Source organism: Falco cherrug, chromosome 11 (genome assembly GCF_023634085.1).
Source record: "Falco cherrug isolate bFalChe1 chromosome 11, bFalChe1.pri, whole genome shotgun sequence".
Taxonomy (NCBI): Eukaryota; Metazoa; Chordata; class Aves; order Falconiformes; family Falconidae; genus Falco; species Falco cherrug.
In genome coordinates, this window is record NC_073707.1 from 28,176,122 (window position 1) to 28,194,770 (window position 18,649).

Below are 18,649 nucleotides of genomic sequence, written 5' to 3' on the forward strand. Positions count from 1 at the left end.
AGTTTGTGGATGTATTTTTTAAAATCTTAGAGTCATTTGAAACAAAAATAATGAGAAACCAATATTAACGCAGTCTTGTCTACAGAGTGTGTATATGGAAGTAGCATAGAGCAAACGCATTTCTGGTGCCAACCACAATAAAACACAAAGCTTCAACATTCAGCCATGCCTTTTATGTTTGGGTAAATAAAACCTGGGGTGTTAACCATTAGCAGGTCATGGGGGTAAGTGGTTTTTCAGGGCTCTGAGTCGCGATGCCCTTGGCCTGGAGGGTCTCGGGAAAGCAGCAGGTTTGGGCAGGATGAGCGCGGGGGGACGGGGTATGTCCCCTGCGATGTTGCCCAGCAGTGAGCAGTGGCTGAGGGATGTCTCCATGGACCATCACCACCTGAAAACTTCTGCTTTTCTACAAAATCCACCTGCGATTATTGTAAAGACATGCTTTCCCCTCCAAATATTCCTAGCTTTGATTTATTTGTCTTTTGTTGTGAGTAAAATATGCTTGTAGTTGATCTATGCTATCAGAAACTACTTAATTTTAGTGTTTAAAGAAATAAAACCTGGGGCTCCTTTTAAAGCCCTGTTTCTGGGAGTTTTTACCCAGGAAAGGAGATGTATTTGTTCAGCTGAGCAGTGCTGCAGGAGGAAGAAGAGAAATAATAATGTCTGTGCCTGCCGGAGTCATTTGAGCCTGTTGCAGATCCAGTTATTTACAGAGCTGCTGTGAAATACTGCAAGAACTTCAGGGACGAGTCGTACCCTCCATGGTAAATGAAAGAAAAGCCCTGAGAGCTGGCGTGAGGCTGTGCTCGGCCACTGGTTACCCCCCAGCACACTGCATGCACTGGGGAGGCGCTGGGTACCATTCCCAAGGTAAAGGATGCTCAGAGGTAAGGCCGTAGCAGCTACTCGTGGGCATTCAGTGTCTTCAAACCTATTTAGAATGGTTCTCAAACAGAATTTTTCTTGTTGTGAGATGGTTTTGGGGTTGATCACGTATTTTGGGACAGAAAGGGGATGTTCGAGACGACCCTGGCGCAGGTCCCAGAGCTGGGCTGGTTGCTGAAAATGGTTGAAGTTGTCGTGCTGCAATTCCTTGTCTCAACACGAGCCCACACGGGTCAGTTGCTGCTCACGCAACAATTTGCACGTTGATGCTACGTGACTGGGGCCAACGTGAGCAGCGGGGACTGAATCTGCCTGTTCCTGAAGGTGCGGGGTAGACCTCCGTACTATACTGTGCCTGTGCCCAGGATGGCAGCACAGCTTCTCTAAGGAGATCCAGCAGAGATGCTCTCAGCAGTAAGGATGCAGTTCAAGGCATAGGATGCTTGTTGCAACCGCTGCACCCCTGCAGCATCTCTTTATTGCCCTGGGTACCGCTGCAGAGCTGCTGCTTCCCGTCTTGGCTGTCACTACCTACTGCAGAAGAGGTCTGTGGGTTTGCTTCCCAGTTTTTCTGTTTCGGGAGATACTGCACCACCCCGAGCTGGGGGAGTGGGAAGGGGCCCATTAACCTCCCCTGGTTGAATGCCACTAGTTTTTGCTGGAAGGGTATAAGGCAAACACACCCCTCTCTTTACAACAGTGCTGTAAATGCACCAAATTCTTCCTCTCAAATGTGTTTTGTCAGCCTGAAGCCCCCATCCCATGGGTGGCCCCAGCAATCCTGCCTGCCCTGGCTGCTGTGCACATAGCAAAAATGATCATTTGTTGTGTTCTTTTTGTGCCAGCCTCTGATGTGCTGCATCAGCCTGCTCTTACCTGGAAAGCCACAGCCTTACGGTCGGGATCTTCCATTTTTTTCCTTTTTGTTTTTGTTTTGGTTTATGTTTTCTTTTTTTTCCTTTGTTTTGTTTGTTTGTTTGTTTGTCTTTTAACATCAAAGCTCCTTCAGAATGACTCAGAGGCAGTCAAATGGGTGTGCAAATTACCCCAGCCACAGAGAAAGCCTCACTGTCCTGGAATCTTTACATTCCTTCTGCTGATGTGACAGCATGTTCAGTTGTTCAAAAGCAAAGCCCAGCCTTAAACTTCAACCCATTGCTTTGATCACATAGCATTAGATTTAGCAACACCACCAATAACAGCAGACACAATATATATAGTAGGCAATAAGCATGGTAATTCTGCATAACAGTAACATACATAGTTCTTCTACTTCATTATTAAAATAAAGCATTAACAGCAATGCAAGCAGTTGTTTGCAAATAATGTAAATTATCTTTTCCAGCCTAAATGATTCTATGATGCCCTTCACAAAACATGAAAGATTCATGTCACAAGGTGCAGTCACCCAGGGCAAGGAGCTGGATACTCTTTGGGATTCTTGGCATTTGCCTATTGTGCACGCTTGGGCAAGGAGAAGATAACAGTTTGGAGCAGCTTCTTTCTGGGAGCCCTGAAAAAAAGCCACAAAACGCTACAGCACTGGCCAAAGTACTAACCGGGGCTGTGGTGTGTGCTGCTGTCCTGAAAATAGTGAAATATGTATTTCTGCAGCACTGCACCTGGGAACGGCAGTGATGCCCTCAGTCCGGGGTCACCTGGACCCACGGCAGCACTCAGCCACATGCGTGGAAACCCACATTTGTCACCTGCATGTTTCACCTCTGCATCACACCATGTTCCCTGAATAACTGTGGGATGAATCCATCTGGCTGAGCAGCTCCGTTTGCCCTGGCCAGGAAAGCCCTGTGAGTAGAAGGGGACAGCCTTTGTGCAAGGCAGCATCCGAGCTGACCCAACACTCTCATCACCTTCAAACATCTGGGGTTTTTTTCCAGGGTTTTGGTTTTTTTTTTCATTATTCTGAGGGGCCCTGAAGTTTTGTGCATCACTTTTTTTCCAGCATCTGTAGGAACTGGCTGGCAAGCTGAGCAGCTCTGCGGGCAGCAGCCTGCCAGGTAGTCATGTGGCTGCTGCAGCTGGGGCTCAGGCAGCTCGGGCTAGCACATGAGGCGTAAATGGGGTGCTGAGGGTCCCCTGCAGCTGCATGAAGCACATATGCTCTTGTCACCCTCAGACACATCCAAACATCATCTGAACACCGCCAAGAGAAAGTACAAACAAGCCCCAGGGCTGGCAAACCTGGGTTCCCGGCAGTGAGGATGAGGATGGCAGGGCTGCACCTCCCCTTTGCCCCTGTGCTCTCTGTGCCCTTGGTCAAATCATTTACCTGCTGCCTGGTGGGGCTCACCAGCTGTGGGACGGGTTGGGATTGCTCCTGAGCTGCACTGCGCTGGTACCCACACCCGCCGGTCTGTGGTCTCACAACCGGCTGTCAAACATGCGAGAGATTCGATGGCCTGATCATTCATCCCGGTGGAGTCGAGCCCAGTGCTGTAGCATGTAGGAATGTTGCACTTCAGTTTTCCAAGCTAACAGTGAAGGTGTGATGCTCCGACAGTCCCTTTGGGAAGTGACTGCAGTGGGAGGCAGATACACACACTGACCTTTCCCATCTGTTAGCCTTGGGACCTCGAGCTGGCCTCTGCTGACCAGCACGCTGCCTCCAAACCCCTGCTCAGAAAAACACAGGAGCTTGAATCTGGCGGTGTTGCTGGCAGCAAAATGTGTGCTTCCACTGCCCAGGGGCAAGGCTCTGGAGGAGCACACCACAGCCCAGCCGGCATCAGCTGGTGGCTGTACACCAGAGGTGAGGCGAGGCAGCATCCAGCCCGGCAGGGAGGGTAAGAAGGGCCAGGGAGGGATGGGAGAGCCCCAGGATAACTTGGTGTCTTTTGCCGGCGGACCTGGCCGAGGGAGGCTGGTGGCCATAGGGCTTCCAGCCTTTGGCATCCAAGGTTTCCATGGAAGTCTCTGGGCTGCTCCTGGGGAGGTGACTGATGCTCACCCATGCTGCCCCAGCCGCTCCGCACCCCCTCCCTGGGAAGCCGGATTAAGGGAGGGTTCTGCTCTGTAAGCAGCAGCGGGGGGGACAAGACAGGCCGCAAGCCCCAGAAAGGCCACCTTGCTCTCTTCTTCTGGTATGTAGGTGGCCTTTGCCCCTCAACCGCCTCCCAGCTGGGAAAAGCATCACCCTCCCTCGGCCAGGCAGCCGCAACAGCATGGGGACCCCGGGGGGGCCACTGGTCCTGGCCAGGAGTTTCACAGTGCCGGCAGGTTTCAGTTTGGGATGTGGGGTCAGGGCTTTTACTGTTTTCTGAGTCAAACTTGAGCACCCTGTTAATTGTCTAATCCTGCCAGCCCCCAGCGTGGAGGCATTTAACCTCAGTGCAGAGAAACGGTGCTTGTAAATGCCTAGGTATCCACACAGCACAAGCAAACAAATGCCACGGGCAAAGACCTCCGCTGGAAGGACAAATATTGGGGCAGCCTCAGGGTCCTCCCACTTGCAGCTACCCCAGCCTGAGAGGAGAATGCAGGTGTTTGGAATCAATGCCTGCATGAATGCAATGAACTCTTCTCCTCCAGTTAAAGTTTTACTTTACTGGAGGAGACCAGTGCAAAGATTAGTGGTCTTACACTCATCTCTTCTTTTTTTTTTTTTTTTTTTTTCCTTCCTCTTCCTCTGTAGAAAGTACATTTTGTGCCCATTTGAAGCCTGGCTGACTGAGAGCATCACTCAATGAGTCGCTGTAACTTGACTTTCGGACCCACCAGGGGCTTTTCTGGAAGGTAATGGCATTAATCACCTTCTCGGCCGATTCAGATTCTGGCATGTCTGCGATGGATGCCACCATCCGCCCTGGCCCTGCATCTCCTCTTGCCAACGACATCAAAGACAGCAAAGCCCAAGCCTGAGCAAGACCAGCTCAGACCAGCTTTTGTAGATGTGCAAAGTTCATGGCTACGAGTGAGCCAAGCCAGGGCTGCAATATTTGGCAGCATCAGTAGGATTTGCTAGCACCGGCAATATTTGCTAGCATCAGTGATAGTTGACAGCACAGCAATCAGCTGGGGGTCTGGAAGGCTCAGCATTCGCGCCGTGTGGGCTTTGTAACAAAAATGTGTTATCATAATATTCTGGGTAATTTTGCTCTATCTTCACACACACCCCGACATCTCCTCTGAATGCCCAGGGTACATACATACAGGCGTGCACTAGGGTAATACATACAGATGTGTACTAGCGTTGCAGCTGCGTGTTGATGGGGCTTTGTGCGTGCGGGTATGTATGTGGGTATGTATAGAGAAACCTGTGTACATCTGTATTTATATATGTTTGGCTGTGTATGTTATATACACACATAAATATATTTAAAACAGGTGCCAAATGCTATCTAAATAAAACACTCTTAGTCATTTTCTAGCTTCTTTGCTACATATGCTGAGAAGGTTTCTTCTTGCTAATTCAGCAAGAGCTTTGTAACGTAGCACATAAACCCAGCACAGAAGCCAAGAAAGGTGTTGAACATCCCTAAATAGTCTGTAGCATGTTCCCAGGTCCCTGGCATGTCACATTGCAGACTGTTCAGCTGAGGGCCAGCCCCGAACCAGCCTTTCAGCTGGATCATTTGAATTTCCCAGGTCCACTCCATGTCTGTGCAGATCTCCCATTGTTTCATTTGTCCCCCCAAATGCCAGGATTGGTAGTGGCTGCTCTGAGCCGTGCAGTGGCCAAAGAACGCACGGAAGGCTTGGGTTTCTCATTAACTCCAGAGTTGATATAGTCCCATCTCTCAGAGCACCAGCCAGTTTTGCTGCCTCCATCCCAGTCCTGCTGTCCCTCTTTCCCTGTCCAAGCTCTCACCTCACCCTGCAGCCCAGGACGGTGACCGCTCCCGGGAGGACAGCGGCGGAGCTGTGGGATGGACGAGAAAAGCAAAATGCAAGCAGAGAAGGTAACCGTGGCTTGGTGGTATTTTTGCACTAGAATTTCTGTAGGAGCCCAGCAATAAGCATTGGTATTTTTCACTTGCCAGCACTGAAACTAACTATAAAATTTCCCTCCTCCAATTAATTGCTCTTTGATGTCTGTATACTGAGTGCAGGGGCAAAGGGGTGAAGAGATTATTTTTTATTTTTAAGAGCTCTGGCAGCTCGTTGGATAATTGTAGCTGCGATGGAAGGATATAAAACTTAAAACAGCCCTGCTGAAAAGCACCGTTTTGGTCATTTTTTCCTAGCTGTTCTGCTTCACTGGTGGTGCTGCCCGTGTGCTGGGGATGGGGCAGGGCACGTCGCTGCTGCTGCTGCCTGCGCTGCTGTACCAGGCAGAGCTGCCGCCTGCATGAGCACTGGGACAAGGACGGGCAGCGCAGCAGGGAGAGCCCTGGCACACATTGCTCTGTGTGGGGCAAAGCTGCTCTGCCCCTGGGGGCCTGATCCTGCCTACCCCCAGGGGCTTTCCCTTCTCTTTTGGAGTCAGCCAAAGCGCCCGTGCTGCTGCAACAGCATCCCTGGATGCCGCTGTCCCAGCCAGCTGGGCAGTGGGGTCCCTTGGGATAGGAATGGGGTGCAGCCCCCCAGGTTTGGGCAGGACTAGGACAGCGGGGTGAGGCTGTTCTCTGCTTCCTCCCCCAGCACCTCACAGGAACACTGGTCCTCTCCGTCTTCACTGCAGTGTTGGGCTTTTTCCAGTACGGCTACAGCCTGGGTGTCATTAATGCCCCCCAGAAGGTAAGCTGAGCCCCCAGTCTGCACATGGCCAAGTGACAAGGGCTTCAGGGCAGCCAGGGCTGGTCTGTCCCTTGCAGAAGCCCTCAGGAGAGCTCCGTCCCTTCCCCAGCTGCTATCTCCTGCAGTTCAAAGTCCCTGCAATAAGGCAGTGGGGTGAGAAAATGGCGAGGACCCCCCCCTGCCACCTTACTAGTGAAAGGAGTAGGGCTCCGCACCTCGTGGTGCCGTCCCCACTGCAACGCAGTCCCCGTGCCCAGACCGAGGGACAGCACCTCTCCGTGGGTGCCGAATCCGGACACCACACTCACCCCATCCCTGAGAGATGGCACTGGATGAGGGGGGATGCTCTGCGCCTGCCCCTGCGGTCCCTTCCCTCTGAGAGTCTGGGTGCTGGGGAGCTGTGGGGGACCCCAAGATTTCACCCCTGCAGAGCCTGTGAAGAAAAGCTTCTCCTGGGGCAGGAAAAAAAACCAAAACAGGGGTTGATGGTGGCTATAGATTTGAGCTGATGGCATTTTTCCTCTTTGCCTATCACAGGTGATAGAAGCCCACTATGGGCGTGTGCTGGGCATCGTCCGCCTGGACAGACATGCCACCAACACTTCTAGGGAGGATGGCACCATCCCTGTCCCTGGCACAGAGCCCTGGGGTGGCACCGAGGGCACATTTGCACCCCCAGCCAACATCAACGATGACCTTGCCACCTCCCTGCACATGCTCACTATGTACTGGTCCCTCTCCGTCTCCGTGTTCGCTGTCGGCGGCATGGTCTCCTCCTTCACCGTGGGGTGGATCGGTGACCGGCTGGGGAGGTGAGAGGACCTTGTGTGCTACAGCCCAAGCTTTTTTCTTTGATTTTTCCTCTAGAGTCATTTCCTCTTCATAGAAATAAAATTTGCATTATTTCCCCCTAATTTAATGAAAACACTCCCCCTCAAATCTCCAAAATACTGTTCCAACCATCACAGAGGTCTGGCTTATTAAAATCTTCAATTATAAATCAGACATTTTGTTGCAACTTTTAGCGCTTCAGACAAGCAGCTAATGAGCAGCCTTGATTAACTTCCGAATTCCCCTCGCTCTTTCTTTCCATGGCAAAAGGAAGACGAGAGCATCTGAACAGCATTTGCACAGGATGTATAACATACTTTTAGCTACCCTGACTGCACCTCTGCCTGGTATTTTTCAGTGCCTACATTCATTCTTTTTTCCCCTGTAGTGCTAATTAAGTCACTTAATAGCTCTGACTGTATGTCGCGATGGCTGCTTTGGCTGAAGAGGTGCCAGAGCAAGCTGTGCTGCTGCTGCCTTGCAGGGTGAAAGCCATGCTGGTGGTGAATGTCCTCTCCATCGCTGGGAACCTTCTCATGGGGCTGGCAAAATTTGGGCCATCTCACATACTCATCATTGCCGGGAGAGCAGTCACGGGGCTGTACTGTGGTAAGTCCAGGCAACGTCAAGCATTGCAAACTAGTCCCTCAGCAGGGTGCTGAGTGCTCCAGGGCTGTCATTAAGAGTTTCCTATATTTTTTCATTAATTTTTTTTTTATTTTTTTTTTTAATTCAGAAGGGGTTTCACAGGTTGGAGTTTCCCTCATCTCCCTCTGTCTGTCCTTCTCGATCCAGGATCTTTCCCAGAAATATTTGGGTTGGCTCTATCATGAAATCAGTTTATTTTGTGTATCCTAGAAAGGAGCAAGTCCCTCCTCTTTATCTCAAGGCTTAATCTTGCTGGTGGCAGTTGTAACAGTGCGTTATTAGCCATGCTGTTGAACAGGTTCCCTAGACAACAGTACTATCTAGCAGATAGTACAGGAGCATTGTACCTAGAGAGGATAAAAGAGTAGGCAAATAATATGGAATTACATTAGAATTAGCTTAGAAATAACAGCTCATTATCACTGTTACTGGTATGCAAATACAGTACAAACACTAAAGGCACGTTTTAAGAAAGCTCTTTACTCTGTGATAACTTCTCCTAGCAGATGATCTCTGCTCCATGCTCGCTAGTGTGTGTTCAAGCAAAAAGGCTTCCTGGCTTGGGGCTCTGAATCCAGGGATATCCGAGCCCCTTTGCAAGGTGCAGGTGGCTCCCAGCCAGGCACGGGGGTCTTGGTGGGATGTGGGATGCAGCACACAGGCTCCATCCTCCTTTCCTGTTCAGGAAGTGGTTTCTGCTGGTTGCGGAGCTGTGGTCTGGAAGAGGTAACGCCCGTATGTTCTTGGTGCAGGGCTCTCCTCCGGACTCGTGCCCATGTACGTCAGTGAGGTCTCTCCCACGGCCCTTCGAGGAGCGCTGGGAACATTGCACCAGCTTGCTATTGTCACGGGTATCCTCATCAGCCAGGTAAAAAGGAAAGTGCTTGAGTCCAGAGAAGCTATTTCAGACATGAGGGATACCCCAGTGATACGCTGGGGTGTCACTCACCATTCCACCCAAAAGCTGAAGGGCAGTGCAAAGCAATCTGCTCTGATGGGGTTAAACTCCCTCCCACCTTGAGTCAGAGGTGTCTTAACAAAGATGACTTCTCATGAACTAAAAAGTACTTCTGCAAACAAATTCTCTCCTCTCCTAGCAAGTTTTTGTTAGCATCTCGTCAGAGTCAGGCTGGATCCTGAACACGAGATCCTTGATATTCAGGTACTCAAAAGTGGCTTCATCACAGAAGTAGGGAGCCCAACGTGCCCGTCAGCATTGCCCACCGTGGCAGGAGTCCCAACTACATGACAGATGAGCACATAAATGTACCAAAACCCAACACATCCAGAAAAACTTAATGCAGCCACAAGGTTCATCTAATCTGATTTAGCCACAGACTATGGGCAGACCATGGGGAAAAACACGCACAAGGCAGATCCTGCCAGCTTCACTGGCTGTGGGCATACCAAAAATGCTTTGCAAATTATGGAAGGAAAAAGGTTGCAAGTACTCACAGCCTCTCTGGAGCACCTTGTCCAATACCATAATCACACGCTGAAGCAAAGCTCGAGTTAGCTTGCTTGCTGAGCCTCATGCTGCACTGCAGCCCCAGTGCTCAGGCTGTGCTGGTTAACAACTGGGCATCTGGGGCATCCTGCACTGCGTGGACCTCCATCCACACTTTGCTCCTTTGTAGTTGCTTAGGTCACATATGCCCATAAAATCCCACACCCTAGAAACCCACTGTAGCAAGGTCTGAGGAGAAAACATTTCATCATCGTGCCTGTATTTGCTGAGCTGTTTATGCTGTGGTTCTGGCCAGGCACAGGTCTGCTGGTGGCACATCCCAAGGAGGACTGAGTCACCCCAGGGTGGGGAGCAGGCTCGCAGAGGATTGTCCCATGGCATCTGTAAGCCAAAGTCTTGCTCATGACATTTTATACCATCTGTTCGTTCCCTCCTTGTAAATGTGCATCACAGTTAAAGAAATCTAATTGCTAGGACTGAGAATTGGTATTTGCTTCTAGTTCTCTTCCAGGTTGTCACTTTGAAATGCCACGGTGGTCAATTGCTCTCATTTTCTAGGGTATAAACTAAGCCATTCAAACATGCCTCAATTATTCCAGGTTCTCGGACTAGAGTTTCTCCTGGGTAACGACAAGTTGTGGCCCCTGCTCCTCGGTCTGTCTGGTGTGGCTGCCCTCCTGCAGTTCTTCCTGCTTTTGCTGTGCCCCGAGAGCCCCCGATACCTTTACATCAAACTGGGGAAGGTGGAGGAAGCTAAAAAAAGTAAGATAAACATTCTGGGCTTGCTTGGAGTTGGTTTTATACTATACATAGTATTAAACACAGATGGAAAAGCCCAGCTGAGGGCTCACATGAGTAACTGGGTATAGTTGCTCCGTCCCACAGAGCACATTTGCAGGAGGGATTTCAGACACCTGATACAGTCTCTGCCTAAGGCACGCTTGCTTCTGTGTTGCTGAGGGTGGTGTGAGCCTTAGCATGTTAGTCCTTTCCATCAGAGATATCGAATCTAACAGATGCTCCCCCCAAAAAAAACCCCGTTCAGTTGGAAGGGATTTCAACCAGGTGTATGAAGGACATCACCTAAGGGCAGCTGATCCCTTTGTCCTTGGTGCTATTTGCAACTACACAGCAAATCCACAGCAGTTACTGCAACCTCCTTGGCTGGTTCCAGCCATCTCTACAAGGAGTAAGAGCTGCCAGTGGTAGGACACAGCTGAAACTGAGGTGAAAACCCGTGGTTGAGTAAAACAGAGCATGTCCACGTGCTTGGGGGCAGAGTTGCATGCCCATGCTCCGAGGTGCTGCAGCATAAATTAGCTGTGGACCAGAAACTGTTGAGATGTGTTTGCATGGGATTAATCAGCATTGCTGAGGGATGAGGCTCAAGCCGGGTGTCTCAGAGCTTTCGCAGAACTAATGTGCTGCTGCCTCTTGCCAAGCAGACACACCTTTGATCCTTGATGTGCCATAGGAGTCCTCAGAGTAAGAGGACACTGCTGTCCATGTGGCTGGCTTACCCTGAGTTTTGGCTAGACAGATTCTTGTCCTTGCTCTGCTCCCTATCTACCATTGAAAATAAAATGTCAATCTTTTTTTTTCTTCAGGTTTGAAAAGGCTTAGAGGAAACTGTGACCCCATGAAAGAGATCGCTGAGATGGAAAAGGAAAAGCAAGAAGCTGCTAGTGAAAAGAAAGTCTCCATAAGACAGCTTTTCACTTCTTCAAAGTACAGGCAGGCTGTCCTTGTGGCGCTGATGGTGCAAATATCTCAGCAGTTCTCAGGCATCAACGCGGTGAGTCTCCCCAAAATGTTTGTCTTTAAAGAAATGCGTGCTGAGCATGAAAAGGCAATGCTGGCTCTGTCCAAGCCATGTAGGGGTGAAAAGAAGGTTTTCCTGGGATTGCAGTAGCCTCCTCGGCCACCGCCATCCATGTTGAAGGTGGACTTCGCTGCCAAGCTGGGCTGCAGGAGGGGAGAAGGTGCAAGGGAATTCCGCACAAAACCAGTGGGCACAGCAGGTCCACAATGAGGTCTCCCATGACCCTCCGCCTATCTGAGTTCATCAGCTGTTTGCTCTCTTTAATGATTACGTGCTCACCCCAGGAACCACAGAATCACTACCTTCTAGCTATTTTTAGCTAAATAGGTTGTGCATCACCTCCTGAGATACCAGAAATCACCATTTTACACCCAGGAGAACAGAGCCTCCTTTTCAAAATCAGCTAAGATGCAAATTTTTCAAAGTCTGGTGGCAACTTTACAAAGGTTGAGGCCTCTGTCACACCAGCTTTTAAAATTCAAAGAGCATTTCCACATCTCAAGGCACAGCAGCACTCAGGGATGCTCAGCCTCAAGGGGCTGAACTGGGGTGAGCATCCCACGGAGCCCAGCTGCCCTGGCTCAAGGCCATGCCCAGCCCCAACCACCAGCCACAGGGTCAGCCACCCATTTACCTCCTCTCCTTAACTTCCACTGGATAGGAATTGTCTTATTTTTGGACAGAAGGGAGAAATTGGAGTCATTCCAATGTAGTGATAATATTTTAAAATTAATGTAAAACTCAGTCATATTAAAGTATTTGTCTTCAGCATGCAGTGCTGGTGATCTGACTTTCAAGATTAAACACGGGCCTACATAGGAGAAAACAGTTTTAAATGTGCAAATGCAGTAGCTCAGGAGGGGAATTACAATGAGCTTTTTAGCTCCCTCAGGCTCCTTTGAAAGTTTCAGCTTTAATTATTATAATAAGCCATTAAAAGTTGAAAAACTAATCATAATTAAATTACTTCACATCTCAGCCAAGCAAACGCAACTCTTCCCTCAAGAGAACAAAAAGTTCCACCAGCCCTGTTGCCTAATCCTTCATCCTAATGTATTTTGATAGATCTTTTACTACTCTACAAACATTTTTGAGAGAGCTGGAGTTGACCAACCAGTTTACGCAACCATTGGTGTTGGAGTGGTGAACACAGTCTTCACTGTTATCTCCGTAAGTAAATATTTCTGCCCCCCAGACTACAAAAATACATAAGCTACAATGTCATTTTGAAAGGTAGTTTTATCCTCGAGCTGGGGCTGGGATTTGCAGTTTTGCAGGGCTGACCCTGCACATCTTAGAGTAAAACTCATTCCCTGGGCAAGTCTCGTTTGAAAAATCAAGCCTTGAAACGCAGCCTGTCACTACCAAACAGCACTGCTAACTGCCTTATGAGTGAAAACTGCAACACATTGTTCAGGGAAGCTTTGGTAGCTCAGCATTTCCCCCCAGAATAAAAGTTGTCTTTGAGACCAAAATCCTGTAGGTCCTGTTTCCCTTGGGGAGCAGGCAGGGGACTGGGGGTGTGATGGGGAAGGCAGCAGCTCACAGTCTCCTTCTTACCTGTTATATTTCAGATTGTTTTCTGTATGCACATAGCACCTGCAGAAGCGGTATCCAAAGGCTGTTCCGCAGAAACAGAAGTAATCTAGCACCTAGCCTCATTGTAGCTGTGCAGTGCTCTGCAGCAACGAAGGGATGGTTCTGTTTTCACAGCCTTTCCCTTCGTTTGTCCCTCTCCTGAGAGTATTAACACAATTCCTATCAGCAGGCAACTCTTTTTTAATGTGGCCATTAATATAAAAAGATCAGAAAATGCCAAGCCCATTTCCCTCACACCTCTAGAGGGACTTAGGGAGCAAAGGACTTACACCCACCACGAAGCAGGACCAGCTGCAAGGCAGAAATACAAGCTCTAAGAGATCTTCGTACAGTGTGCATGAGATAGGAGGGCTTGGGGTGAACCTGCTTTAGAGGAACTCTGTCACAGGTCCCATACAGAGGAAACAACATGAATATTTATTGGGAAATGAGGCACGGAGGTGTGTGGCTGGGAGGGGTCTTTCGCCAGCTTGGAGGGTCTCCTGAAGTTTGATCTCAACCCCAGGGCTCTGGTACTTGCAGCCTGCGGCATTTGCTCTTTGCTTCTTTTGGCCACAAGCACTTAAAAATTACCTGCATTTGTCAATAAATGACAGACCCTGATCAAAAGGCAGAAGCACTGACAGCCGGGTGGACCTTGGCAAGGGGAGCAAGGAGTGCAGGGGCTCACCCTCTGCAGCTTCATGAGGCAGCAGGAGGAACTGCCTCCAGCCAAAGAGGTGGTCTCTTGGAAGCATAAATGGCTCACTGCAGTAGCAGGAAAGGTTTTGCTGATGGCCAAAAGTGTCCTTTCGAGCAGAGGGGAAGAAGCAGGCAGCCTCAGAGGCTAGTGCACAGTATCTTAGAGCAGGCCAGATGCACCGTGCTCTGGAGCTACCTACATCTCCCCATGGGGTGAAGTGATTGGTACAGACTCAGATGTCAAAAGTTGGGTGAGATGACCAAGAGGAGCTGAGAAGGAGCAAACTAAGCCTTGTGGCCTAACAGGGAAGCAAAAGGTGTCTGGGAGCAATCGGAGGAAAAATCCTGACTCCAGCTACTACACGACTATCCCTGCCATAGGACAGGCAAGGTGCAATGGCCCGTGATGTGACTTGAATCATGCTACATTTTGAAGGCTGCTTCCAAATTAATGCAGACCTAGTAAGTTTGTTCTTCCCGGGGAAAAGAGGGAGAGAGAAATCCCAGAGTCAGTAATACATGTGTAAGAACAGTGGGAAGTCCTGAGAGCTTGGGATTGCACGAGTTCTGAGTATCCGAGGTTTTGCCTCACCCTCAGTCTGGCTCCCCCCCCAGCCACCAGCTGAGTTTCTGGCACTTGGAAATCAGGACATAAATCTCTGCCACAACAGCTAAAAGAGCAGGAGTGTGGCGTGGTTGTTCACGGCTAATGGACCTGATTGAACCTCCTGGGAGCAGCGGTGCTGGAGACTGAGCTGCTACATGTGTTTCTACAGGTCTTTCTGGTGGAGAAGGCGGGCAGGCGGTCCCTGTTCCTGGCTGGTTTGATGGGCATGTTAATAAGTGCCGTGGCCATGACAGTTGGACTTGTGCTCCTGGTAAGGATTTCTCTCCATTTTTCCTCCATGGTTTTCAAACAAGAGAAGAGAACCCACCCCTTTAAAGTGAATGTTTGCATTTTCATCTCAAGTTTAGAAAACATTTGTCCTTAGAAGGGACAGTTCAAATAGCTGGAGCCACCTCTGGTTACAGCAGTGCCGGAGGACATTGCACTCTTTGGCCCCCGAGATACACCCAAGGCTGCTAGAAAGGACGTGTGTCCCCTGTCCCCTCCCTGAGCCCGCTGAGAACCTCAGCTCCTTACACTGTGCCATTCCCACAGCATAATCCCATGCCTGCTAAGAAAACCTAGGAATACCTCCACGTGCAAACAGTGTGCCCTAAACCCTCAACCTGCATCTCCCTGGTTTGGTGCAGGGATGCTAGTCTAGTATCTTCTCATAAAAAAGGGACAAATTATTCCTTCCGACATCCAGCAGAGGGGTCAGGCTGTGAGACACGGGGCAGAACAGGCAGAGGATGGAGCTGGCCCCCATCGTAGTCAGTCCAAACCACTGGTGCAAGCTTCTGTCAAGATGTAAAACCAAGCGAGGGGTGGCCTCCTTTACTGAACACCCTGGTTATTAAAGACAACAGCATTTTGCCTCTTCCTGGCTGGACTGCAGGCAAGGAGAGGGCTTGAAGGCACAGCTGAGCTGATAGCTGTGAGCTCCACCATCCCTCTGCAAGCGGCCAAGGTGGCACCACACACCTAGCTGGCACCTTGCACAAGAGTTTAGAGCTTTAACTATTCATGTCCAGTCCCCACTTGTCTGAATAGAAAGAAGTTTCTGAAATAGAAGCCTAATTAAAATTATTAGTGGTAATTAATGAGAGTCGCGTTGGGACCACAACACCGAGTGCACCCCCTTACAGAGCCAGTTTGCCTGGATGAGCTATGTCAGCATGGTCGCGATCTTCCTCTTCGTCATCTTCTTTGAAGTTGGGCCCGGGCCCATCCCCTGGTTCATCGTAGCCGAACTGTTCAGCCAAGGCCCGCGCCCTGCTGCCATCGCTGTTGCCGGCTTCTGCAACTGGGCCTGCAACTTCATCGTGGGAATGTGTTTCCAGTATATAGCGGTAAGAAATCCCTCTAAACCCACACAAATCAATGACACTTGGGCACGACCAATGACAATTGGGACACAATGACAATGGGCACGACCCCACTGCTGGGCTCCCGAAGCAGCCCAGTGGGACATGGCCGTGCCTCCCAGATCTCCGCCCCCAAGTCCCGTGGGGCACCTCAGCCACCCAGGGTAGGAAGGGGAAGCTGTCCCTGCGGCGCTGATGGTGGTGTCCCCTGTTCCCACTTCCCCCACTGCAGGATCTCTGTGGACCGTACGTGTTTGCGATCTTTGCGGCTCTGCTTCTAGTCTTCTTTCTGTTTGCATACTTCAAAGTACCCGAGACGAAAGGAAAGTCCTTTGAGGAGATCGCAGCCGTGTTCCGCCGCAAGAGGCTCTCAGCCAAAGCTATGACTGAGCTGCAAGACCTGCGAGGCAGCGAGGAGGCCTAGACATTGCCATGCACCCGGAAAGGAAGGACCAAGCACGGACCTTCAGGCACTGCGGAAAGAACATTGGGCAAAAGTCTCATTTCACATAAACCTTGCAGCTGGCAGACCAGGAGGACCCCTCCAGCAGATGCCTTCTGGCTGCTGTGGCTCACACCTCTGAGCTGCAGGTGCTAACCTGGCATTTTACGCTGAAATACTCGGTACAACTGTGCTGCAGGAGAGCCAGGGAAAGGACAGGAGGAGTATGTTACATGTGTGTCTCCATGACCCACTGGAAGAGCCCAGTGGGATGACGATGTTACTAGTTGACAAAGCATTACATTGAGCGGGGTCATCACTCACGTGGAGCTAAGGACAGAGGGGCTGGCTGATGCTGTAGCCTCATGTTTTCACCTTTTTGTCCCATGCTTGCTGCCTCCTGCTGAGTGATCTGATGCCTTTGAGAAACCAACTACTAGTGCAGTTGTGCCACCAGCACACAGCGCTGATCACCCGAGGCGCTAAGGAAAATGGACTGAGCAAACTCCCCCTTACTCTTGCCCGTGCAGAGGATCAAGGTGGATCCCACCTGCATCAGTTGGGATGCACATCACTTGCTTTTCTCTCCAGGCATCATGGAAAGGCTGTCCGATCTCATAAGGATTTCTCAAGTCACAACATTTTTAGGAGATTCTTGGAAACTCTGGCTGGGCTGATGTGCATTTTTTTTCTTCTGTTTCAGCCCGAATATTTACCTCCTCTTTCCTCCTAGGAAGCCTCTCCTCCCTCCCTTATCCCTGCTGCAGCACAAGACACAGCACATCACTGACCACACGACAGGCCCAGGCACTCCTGGCCACCAGGTCAGGACACTCAAGTCCTGCTGCCGTTCCTCCCATGGCGTGACCATGGCCAGGTCACCTCCCCTCACTGCTCCTCCTTCCCCACCCTCTGCATCTCCCTTCCCTCCCTTCTGCCCCGTGCTTTGACCCACAGGCTCTGGCCTGAGGCGAGGCCTCGGGCTGCCCATACCGTGCCCTTACAATTAATGACAGCCCCAAGGGGAAATGGGTATTGCAGCATTAACTGGAAGGTGCCCCACTGACCTGACCCCCACTTTGCACCACTTACAGTTTTGCTGGCTGGACGTGTTTCAACCATGACAGTGTGCAAGCAGGAGGTTGTGTTGTTTCTATAGCCTTGTTTGTGCTCTTTGCTTTACGAGATACCTTTATGTGACAAAATCAGACTGCAAGGATTTTTCTTCCTTTTTTAGGGCATATGTTGGACTAATTGTAAAAGCCTGCTCTCTGCTTGACTTTTAAGATTTGCATGTTCCTTGTTGTGATACCAGGTTACCTTCTAGCAACTTTCTCAGGACAGAAACCCATTATTTACTGAGAGATGAAACACCAGCATTGCTCGGTCACTGCAAGCTCATCACGACTGCCAGTGAAGCAGTGACCATAACCTAAGAGGATCAAGTATAATGAAAAGCATGAGAATAGATGGGCCAAGGAGGATCATAGGTGCTGCTCTGGTTTTAGTTTTAGGGAAAGTTCATGCTCTTTTTCATGTGCCTGAACTTCTTTCCTTTATAGACTTTACTTTCTTGGTATTAAGACCCTAAAGCAAATTCTGGTCCCTTCCAAGTGATTGGAAGTGTAGCCACGAGGTCCCCTGGGACCAGGATGTGCACCGAGGCAGTAAGATTGCACCAAAGGCTTTCCTGAAGTGACTGCTGGTATTTAACTAGAGGAGAACTGGATCAATGCTGTCATGTGCTACAGAGGTGGGGGACCTGGGACTGACGTGGGACACGCAGTGCATGTGGGAACCAGGGCCCAAGCTGCAGTGCACGGAAGTGAGCAGCAGAGCTGGGACACAAGCTCTGGGTTGAACCATCAGTCTGTGTGCTGCAAACAGGTCTCCCCAGGTGAGACTAGCAGAGACGGCAGGCTCAGAAGCTCTCCCTGTCTACCGCAGATAGTTAAATATTATAATGGCTTGTCTGAATGCAAAAAAAGGGGGGAAAAAAAGAGACCGGTTCTTGCTTTCAGCAATGTTATCTATGACTGTTACATAAAAGTGACAATGAACAACATCTATGGCATGTTTTGGCTTGCGCTGTTGTTTTTTTTCTCCCCTCTGTACATCTCAGACATATGTCCAGCTCCAGATGGGAGGTATTTTCCTGGCAGGACACATTTGCTCCATGGGTGGTAATTGCTGTGCAAGCCCTCAGCTAAATCCCTTTGAAATGGATGGTCCAGAGCGGGGCTGGGAGGCAGCCCTGGAGCTGGTAGGAGCTGGCTCTGCATCACGATGAACCCTTACCAGAGGAGTGCCCTAACCTAGCTCCAGCTGTCCCCACTGCCCACCTGCAAAACCCCACTGTGAAGCACACCTCTGCTTGCATGGACACTGGTGCAGCTCCAACTTGGTCCTGGGGCCTCTCTAGGCACAATAAGCAGGAGGAGCATTTGGGGAGTGATGGGGTTCAAAGCAGACTTGTCCCTGCTCTGAGGGCAAAGCCAGGCTGGGTTCCCCCCAGGAAGGAGAGGATGGGACTGCAGAGGCAGGGCGGCAGTGTGGGTGCTGGCACCGGGCTCCCAGATGTCCCTGCTCTGTCCATGTG

General features: G+C 50.2%; 1 protein-coding gene across 1 annotated transcript; it reads left to right on the plus strand.

The window, feature by feature from the left end:
* Positions 1-5,629: 5,629 nt before the first annotated feature.
* SLC2A2 (solute carrier family 2 member 2) lies at positions 5,630-18,124 on the plus strand. The gene is made up of 11 exons (XM_005440111.3): positions 5,630-5,807; positions 6,490-6,585; positions 7,123-7,397; positions 7,901-8,025; positions 8,817-8,932; positions 10,132-10,294; positions 11,140-11,327; positions 12,420-12,524; positions 14,411-14,512; positions 15,390-15,593; positions 15,841-18,124. Exons 1-11 carry the CDS (start codon positions 5,775-5,777, stop codon positions 16,030-16,032), a joined length of 1,599 nt encoding a protein of 532 aa, XP_005440168.2. The 5' UTR covers positions 5,630-5,774; the 3' UTR covers positions 16,033-18,124.
* The last annotated feature ends 525 nt before the right edge of the window (positions 18,125-18,649 follow it).